Source organism: Nanorana parkeri, unplaced genomic scaffold, assembly GCF_000935625.1.
Source record: "Nanorana parkeri isolate BGI_ZX_2015 unplaced genomic scaffold, ASM93562v1 scaffold499, whole genome shotgun sequence".
Taxonomy (NCBI): domain Eukaryota; kingdom Metazoa; phylum Chordata; class Amphibia; order Anura; family Dicroglossidae; genus Nanorana; species Nanorana parkeri.
In genome coordinates this window covers 552522-561990 of record NW_017306767.1, presented here as the reverse complement: position 1 = coordinate 561990, position 9469 = coordinate 552522, and the positions used below count along the sequence as shown (strand labels likewise).

At 44.2% G+C, this 9469-nt stretch overlaps 1 protein-coding gene across 1 annotated transcript in view; it reads left to right on the top strand.

Moving 5' to 3' along the window:
• The window catches only part of RCOR1 (REST corepressor 1), a 41229-nt gene that overhangs the window by 19517 nt on the left and 12243 nt on the right, over positions 1–9469 (top strand). The window contains exon 3 of the mRNA XM_018561088.1: positions 5660–5740. Within this exon, the coding sequence (XP_018416590.1) occupies positions 5660–5740 (81 nt within the window). The remainder of the gene's footprint in view (positions 1–5659; positions 5741–9469) is intronic.

The following is a 9469-nucleotide window of genomic DNA, read 5'->3' as shown; positions in this document are numbered from 1 at the left end:
TGGTCTCTTTAAAATTTTGGATTTCTCATTTTCTTTCTCTCAGTAAAAGTTTGTCAGCAGGACTAATAAAGTGGGACACAGAGGGCAATAAAAACATCACAGAGGATCTAATTGATCCAAAACTAGAAGATTTGTTTGTGCAATACATTCTTTAAACCCAGGGCTGTCCGTAAGGTTTTCCACCGCCTGTGGAGATGTTGTCCCAGGATGGGTGCTGGAAGATAATTTTTGTGTGGGTTTGCACTTTGCAGCTCAGCTCGCTGACTTCACCGGTTGCCAGGAGCTCGGCAGGACACCAGCCAGAGCGTTCAGCTCGGCTCCAGGCAACCAGAGATATCGGTGAGCTGGGTGGAAAGCCGCACAGACCGTTGCAGGTTGCTAACAGCTCTTGGCGACCTTGGATGCGGTAGCTGCCCCCCCACAACCACCACCCAGCCGTCCCCCAATGAAATGCCGCCTCAGGCCTGTCTCATTATAGGGACGGCCCTGCTTAAACCCCTGCCACCTCTGGGGGGGGGGACTTCCCTTTGCTTCCAGTTTCTAAGGCACACAAGCTTTAAAAAGTTAGAGGAAGTGAGGGGAAAATTGTGTTAGACAATTGTCACTGCAACAAATGTCCCCTTTGGGAGAATTCCCTTCTATCCCTGTTTAGGTGACCACTCCAAAGATTTTTCACTAGAACGGAACAAGTGAATCTGTCTGCTGGAGATGCAGACGGTGTTGAATCATTTTCTACTCCTATCCAAAACGTACAGCAGAACTTCAGCTATATTAATAAAAAAAATAAAAATGAATAAGACATTAAAAGAATTTGCAGAATTATCTACTACACTTCTTCTTTTCTTCCACAAGGTGTCCTCAGTCTTCCATGTTGAATAATGGCTGCACCCTGGCTGTCATGTACCCGCAGCTTGTTACTGGACAGTGAGGGAAAAGCAGCACAATGATGAACTCGTCTCTGAACCCTTTTTTCCTCTCTTCCTCTTGCAGTCCAGCTCTGCGGTACAGGAACTGCAAGAGGCGCATACCAGGTCACATTCAGGCGCTGTTTGCAATTTTAAAAAAATGCATCTGATGTATTAAGCTCCTGCCAGCCCTAAAAGGGTTCTGAACAACAGGAGACAGAGGGAGGCTTCCCAGTCACATATTTGTGAGCCCGTCCCATAGGCTTCCAATTGCAAATGATGACCAGGAGCTGTAGGAGACACCTTGGTCACTGATGTGGGAGAGAGGCTGGCTGCTGTATATGCAGTCTGCTGGTGTTGATTCCCACCTACAAGGGTAACACATATATGCATTATGCTGGTGTTGATTCCCACATGCAGGGGTAACACATATATGCATTATGCTGGTGTTGATTCCCACCTGCAAGGGTAACGCATATATGCATTATGCTGGTGTTGATTCCCACATGCAGGGGTGACACATATATGCATTATGCTGGTGTTGATTCCCACATGCAGGGGTGACGCATATATGCATTATGCTGGTGTTGATTCCCACATGCAGGGGTGACGCATATATGCATTATGCTGGTGTTGATTCCAACATGCAGGGGTGACGCATATATGCATTATGCTGGCTGGGAAAGTCGTAATGAGCACAGGATGTATCGCTGCCAATTCAGTTCTGTAATCGATGGATTTCTTTCTGAAAGACGGAAAGACGGAAAGACAGAAGAGCAGAATAGGAGAAACTGAAACTAGAGCTCCATCTGCTGGCCGGATCGAAGACTACATACAATTCATATGCTGCATTTTATATTTATCTGACAAACTAAAGTGTTTTTCCTTTTTAAGGGACAATTTTTACAAAACAACAAAATATTCCTGTTTTGAAAAGGTTTGTTTTTTTTTACTTGTAGCAATAAAATTGAAAATATATGTTCTTTTCATCTCCGTTGCAGATCTGCTGAGGTGTCTTGCTAAGAATTCCCACAGCTCAGCTTTTTTTTAAAAAATATTGCAGAATAAAAGATCTGTGTGAAAACCACGCTTGGAAACTGATCTCTGATGCCCAGCTTAAGGGCTCATTCACTCTGGGCTTGTGATTTTGCAAGATGCAGGAATGCTTTCAAATGCAGCACGTTCTCACATAATCTCTGCAATACAGCATTCTTTGTTAAAAAAAAAATGGACGTGCTGCATTTCTCAATGTGCTTTCCTGTGGGATCCATTCAAATCACTGACCAAGATCCTTTTCAAAAGCGCATTTTATAAACACCTGGGGATGCTTAATTGCACTTGGCTGCATGCGTTTTGGTGTGACATTTCCCTTTTTAATCAAAATGTCGACTTAATTTAAAACGGCTTTATGAAAGCAACAAATCCACTCGCTCCCTGTGTATTTTATGCATAATAAAGCAGCATATTGGCAGGCCGCTGTAAGTGATCACTTGTACCTAACAAGCATCGCCTGCTGAAAAAGATGATACCAAGGTCATACCTGCAGCAGCCATGTTCTTCAGGATGAGGATGTAGATGTACCTCCGGAGCTCGTGGAGTGATTACACAATACGCATTATGCACATCGACACTGTTCGGCTGAATTCGCATGGATGGCTAAAGCAAGGTTGGGCGCTTGCTGGCTCCAAGATGGGGGACAGACAGGCCCCTGAATTCCATTCCATGTTATTTGTCCACCCCTGGGCTAAAGGTAGCCATTGGAAGGTAGCTTGGATCCTTATAGGATCCCCCAAATAATGAGTCTGATGGAAACCAAAGGAAGAACCTTAAACTATCCCCCTTAAGGAGGGGGGGGCGGGGTGCAGCTCTGTTAGGCAACAACTGCAACCACTTTAGGCACTCTTTAGTTTTTTTTATGGTTCTTCCTGTCTGTTTTTGCTGGATGTTTGTGTATCTGATTGGGCATTGTAGGACCTAAACTCGGCCATGCACTGCTCACATTTGAACTGACTCCCGCTGGCTCGGCTAACATTTGAGCCGTGTGTGACCCTGTTGTTACCCCTCATTCAATACAAGGTGTTTTTTTCAGTCTGTTGTTGGAGCTGGCCTGAAAATTGGCTGTAGTCACTGTTTGTGTATTCTGACAATGGCACACCAGCCACTGTAAGAATACTAGGGATGCACCAATACCGGCTTTTCGGTATCTAGCACGAGTACTGATTACTTTTTTTCCGGTACTCGCCGGATACGGGAAGTTCCATTAAGGAAGCCAGGCGGCGTGTAATGCCTCCCCATCTGGCTTCCCGATTAGCGGGGAAGCCGTCTCCATGCTCCCTCGTCATTTGGCGACGAGGGAGCATGGAGCCGCCTTTCTGGTCAATCAAAAAGCCGGGGGGGGCGTGTTATGACTCACTGCCCGGCTTCCTGATACCAGAAGTATCGAGCTAGGCATTGGAGCATTGACTCGGCATCGGCACCGATACTAATATTGGTGCATCCCTAAAGAATGCAATAGCCAGCAGGGGAGATTCAGCCGTCCACACTGGTTTTTTTTAAAGCATTTTTTCCCCTTCAGCCCTGATAAGTATATGGCCGGCTTTACAAATGCATGGATTAAATGATCCAACAGAAACGTCTGACTTTAGCAACCAGTAGGACTCTGCCTGTAGAGGTTAGTCTGCCCTATATCTTGTCCTTTTAAAGTGTCTTGCATCTATTAGGGCTCTCCAGAGACCTGTCTGCCATTCCGGCTCTTTCCCTGTCATTTGGCCGTTCACCCTCCTCGTCCCATTATATTTCTAACCTTTTAAATGCATTTGAAGATCCTGAGCAAAGTGCAGAACCCTTTATAATTTTATTCTTCAGGTATGCAGTCCCGGGGACTCTGTAGCAGAGTATTGCTAAGCCTCATGAAGGGGACCCTGTGCGGCCCCAAAAGTGCTTGTTTTTATGACGAGAATCTTCAATAAATGAACATTTTTTGTGATCCTGAAAGGATTTTGGTGTGCTGGTGACATCTATACCAGTCGGGTGCAGAGAGCTTAACCAGCATAAGTTTTTTTAGATTGTAAGCCCTCAGGGGCAGGGCCCTCCTTACCATCTTGTCTTAAATTGTATTGTGACTGTAATGTCTTCCTTATATTGTAAAGCGCTGTGCAAACTATTGGCGCTATATAAATCCTGTATAATAATAAGTCTTCAAACAGATTAATACTTTTAGGGACGGGGGGGTCATTATTTGGCATCTATCAAAACCTGTGAAACTAGTTTTGGTGGATTGACCAACTTTTTTATTAGACACCGAGGACAGAACGGATGGAATGTAATGAATGGATAATGATATAAAGGATTTCATTTCAGTCATATAAACTCGAGGGGGTCCGGACGTAGTAATAAGAATTTAGCTTTCGAATTATTATAGTTCTGGTTTACATTGCTTCTGCTGAAGCACACTGCCCTCTACAGGCTAATAGCACTTTTTTTTTTTTTCCATAGCGGCTTGTTTTATTAATTTTTATTGTCTGTTGATAGACCAATATTTATCCAAAGTGGGATTATGTTTACCTTGGAGTGACTTCCTACCCCTTCTGGAAATCTGTTCCCAGCACCAACTGCTCCTTCAGTATAATACTTCCTAAACCTTATTTACACTTCTTCTTTTTTTTTTTCTTTTTTTATTTCCTTGAAAAAATCACAGAACCTGAAATAATTTTTCTCCTAAGTCCACTCATAAACTGGCCACACACCTAGAGATTATCTGCAGATTTTCTATGATCAGATGGAAAAAGTGCAACAGATTCCTCCATCTATCCTAAACTGTGTGGATGAAGGAATCTCCCGCTGGGCCAAGCTTCAGTATCTTGCTAGTCGGCCCCGCTGGCTCTAAAAATACCTGAACAATGCCGGCATCCAATCAGATTGTTCAGGTATTTTGACAGCCAGAGGGGCCGACTAGCAAGATACTGAAGCTTGGCCCGGCAGGATATTCCTCCATCCACATAGTTTAGCGTAGATGGAGGAATCTGACCATAGAAAATCTGCAGATAATCTCTAGGTGTATGGCCAGCTTTAGACTGTGTCTCCTTTTGGTATTATTTACTTCTATTCCAGTGAGAAATGAACAATTTCACTTTCAGTCTAGGAGAGTGTTCACCGGGTCCCCTGCCCTTCCAGATGGGGCTTGCTGTGTGGCAGGCTCTGTAAATCCCGGGACTGGATAGACTGCAATAGAAATCCTTTCGGCAGGTTAAACGTCTCCCATATGTGTATTTCATCTGTGTAGTTAGCTGTTTGCCTGGAGTTCAGCTTTAATTGAGGCTGCCATTGTAGCCCTCTCCTTTTTTTTAGCATAATAGTTCCCAGGCTGTCCTTTTTAATGCTTTAAATATGTTATTTCAGCCCCTGACCCCCCATAACAAATATAAAGATAAGTAGTTCTGACATTTGTTTACAGCATGCTTGTTTCTGGGTCTGCAGTCTTTGAGGGCAACAAGTCTGAGGCCTGCAATGCACCCCATAGTATGCTAGCCTGGTGAGTTTGTCAGCAGAGATGGGGGCTGTTGGCAACATATATCTGTGTTTGATCAGCCAGATTATTTTTACCATCTGAAAATGGAGAGAAATTGTCATATAGAAATTTCTGATTGTAGTCATTGTTTGTATTATTTTCTTTAATTGCATTGATGTTGGTCCGTATGCATTTGTTTTAGAATTCAAAACTCGAATCTTATCTATTTTTATTTTTTTCCCTGCAGAAGTGGCAAAAACCTGCCAAGAACGCGAGAACCTCGGCATGTTGGTATGGTCTCCTAACCAGAACTTGTCAGAAGCCAAATGTAAGTAAGATGAACTACAGCAACTTCTCAATGTTTTGTGCCGAACTTGGATTTTTATCTTGCCCAGGTAGAAGATCAACCCCTGACCTCTTTTTACCATATTCAAAGAAAAACTTTCCGTTTGAGCCTTTTGAAGCCCCCAGTTTTATATAATGTCTTCCTTTTAAGACCTTTTTGCACCGTCTTGTTTTTGTGTGTTTGCACCCTTCTGTTTTGTGTGTTTTTGCTGTGTCCCATTGGAGAACGTTTCCTCCTCCTCATCCTTTTCCAGGGACACTGCAAGAAGAAAAGAGGAATCTCTCAAAAGTGGGAGGGAAATCCCCTCTTATAGTTTTGGGACCAGGTGTACCCAGTGACAAATCTCTACACAGCCCCAGAAGTTTAAATTGAATTAACGTTCTGTACCCTCCCAAATCGGAACACAGAGACATCTGACCCTCCCTATTCGATCTCAAAGTGACACTAAACTCAGGAGTAAAATCTTAAAAATAGATTCAAGTACATAACTATTAACAAAAATTTATCTTATTTGTGTATCACTCGGCTGTAGATCTTGAAATCATCTCTGAATTGGTGCTGACACTGTCCTTCCTTCTGGAGGGGGGCTACGTTTGTTCCCTATGGCCCCTGTGTGTGTTGTAAAGTAGTCACCGCTCCAAGTCCATCCCGGGAGTGAGCTTGGAGCGGTGACTACTTTACAACACACACAGGGACCATGGGGAACAAAAGTAGCCCCCCCTCCAGAAGGAAGGACAGTGTCAGCACCAATTCAGAGATGATTTGAGGATCTACAGCCGAGTGATACACAAATAAGAGACATGTTTGTTAATAGTTAAATCCTAAAACTGCATTTAGGATCTTTACTCCCGAGTTTAGTGTCACTTTAAATGGAAAAAAAAATATTTCTGTAGATAACATTTGAATGCATTTGTCCCCAACATGCCTTTTCCTGTGTAAAAATGCACCAAAATGTGTAGGGAAAACAAAACTCACCAAAGTCCTCCTAAATATACTCGTAATGTTCCTGACTCGCATTTAGAGTCAAAATACCAAAATATATGGTATCTTTTAGGTTGTTAATGAACTTATTGATTGACTCAAATGTTCCAGAGCAGTGTAAATCATTACATTCCTGAAATGCTGAGGGTGCAGTGCTGACTATAACTAAAATCTGTGCACATTGGGCATCTTGCCACTAGATGGCAGACTTCTTTTAAGCATAAAACATTTGTTACAATATGCGTCTTCTGCCGTGCTTATTGTATTATACTACATTGTATTTTTAATGCCTGTACAGTGGTACCTCGGTTCACGAACTTAATTAGTTCCGCGATTCTGGTCGCAAACCGATTTTTGTTCTGAAGCGAATCAAACTGTGATCAGACCGCAATCTCGATTAGAGGAAGCCACGACCAGTGTCACAGCAGGGAAAATGGCTGCGGTTGTGTTCGTCAACCAAAGCGAAGCAAAATGTTGCAGAACTTCCTGTTTGCGAACTGAATTGTTCGCAAACAGAAGCGTTCGTGAACCGAGGTGCCACTGTATAAGTGGCCAGCACAACTTTAATGAGATGTTGCACGCATGCGTCTTCAAAGGTTAGCTGGTTCTTGTAAAGTGCTTTAATGAAAATGAACATATAATTGACCTGCTGGCGAGCCTGACTGGTTTTTATACTGGTATGTAATACAGTGGTCACTCTCGGGCACCTCTTGACTGGCGGCTTTTTACAATACCAGAGGATTTTCTTACTCGTCTATTGAGGGACACAGGAAGTCTTTAATCATCATGTTATACTGCCACCGACTAGAGGATTTGTTAAAGGTGTCACCAGCACACCATATTGAAGTGAAGAACACGTCTGTTTATTGATGCTTCGGCCCCATTCACACACGAATCGGCCGGCACGTACAGCTCCGTGCTGCGTGCAGGGTCGTACCAAGCAGCTGCCGTGAAGGACAGGTGATGCGCGTGATAAGTACGCAGCCCCCGTCGTCCTCTACGGGGCTACGCGGCCGTACGCCCCCCTACGCTCAGCTCAATTGCAGGTCCGTAAGGGAGCAGGTTTTCGGGCCGGGACGCATACAGGATCCATTCCAGGGGCCTATTAATACGATCACCCGCACCCCTACGGACCTGCATTTGAGGTGAGCGTAGGGGGGGCGTACGGCCGGGTAGCCCCATAGAGAAGGATGGGGGCTGCGTATTAATCACTCGCAGCACCTGTCCTTCCCGGCAGCTGCTTGGTACGGCCGCGCACGCAGCATGGAGCTGTACGTGCAGGCCGATTTCGTGTGTGAATGGGGCCTTCATGTCAAAACATTTAGCAACATTTCAGAGCCACACAAGGTCCCCTTCATCAGGCTTGAAATGGCATAATTTCAAGCCTGATGAAGGGGACCCTGTGTGGCCCCGAAACGTTGCTATTTGTTGACATGAAGGGGCAATAAACAGACGTGTTCTTCACTTCAATATGGTATGCAGTTGACATCTTTAACAAGTTTCAGTATTGGTGGCGTCATGCGCTGTCACTTCGAGCACCCACGCTGACAGGGATACCCGGTAAGGAGTGCAGCAGGATTCTGGAATACACATATACTTGAGGATTTGGACACTGAAAATACAACAAAAATAGACTTGTGGCCAATCCATGATACCCCCTCCTACTACCAGCATGCCTCAGTTTTTTGCAAGTTTCCTAGTGGGCTGGAAGTCTGTAGCTCTGCTGACGAACTCAACTACCTCCTGTAGATGGCAGTATAACCAAAGGTGAAAGACTGTGTCCCTTAAAGGACTCCAAAATGAGGATTAAATAGCAAGTAGATATTTCTTATTTTAGAGGTTTATAGATGAGGTTCACCAGTTAGTGTGTGTGAAAACTCTGACAAAGAACTTCTTTTTTTTTTTTTGCTTGCTTGCTTTTGGTCTGATAAATATATTAGTAAAAGAACTTTGCTAATAGTTGTTCAAATAGTGCACAAAATACCTGTTGAGCTGCAATAAATCAATTTATAACTTCCAGTAGACTCTGCAGTGCTACCTTTTAAGCAATGTTAGCTGCACAGGTTACCTCCCCTCTATATTATGTACATAAGGAATGGGGGGAGTCTTCTGTAGTCTTAAAACACTTCCTGTCCCTGGATGACACTGTTGTTTCTCTATAGATACACAACAGTACAGTAACCAAGTGTTGTCACCTTTAAGACAGGAAGTGTGTTATTAGCAAGATCAGCAGGGGACAAATAAACCAAAGCCTGAAAAGGACTGGTAAGGTGTGTGTGTGTGTGTGTGTGCGCATTTTTGCTCTTGGGTTTAGATGCACATTAAATCATTATTCTGTCGGGGTGTTGAGGAAACTGGCTAAGCAGGTCACTCCACAGTTCCTTTGTCCCCAGACTTCAGCTCTTTCTGGGGGAATTCCAAAATTATTTCAGGCCAGAAAGATCTAATCCTTGCTGTGTGTTCTGGAATGGCTCTGGCCCTTCTCCCAGGACATGCTGCATACAGCTCCGAGGGAAGTCTACGGGGAAGGTCCATCTAAGCATCCACATTCAGAGAAGCAGTGCACTAATCTAGGGATTCTCCTGGACTGCCACACACTTCGCCCTCCTGCAGTGCTGCTTGGAAACCTCGTTTTACTTGTACCTTATTCTTTAAAGAACTCCCAGGCATATGAAATCTTAACCCCCCCCCCCCCCCCCCCCCCCCCCCGGATAAGTGAGGATGCACCGC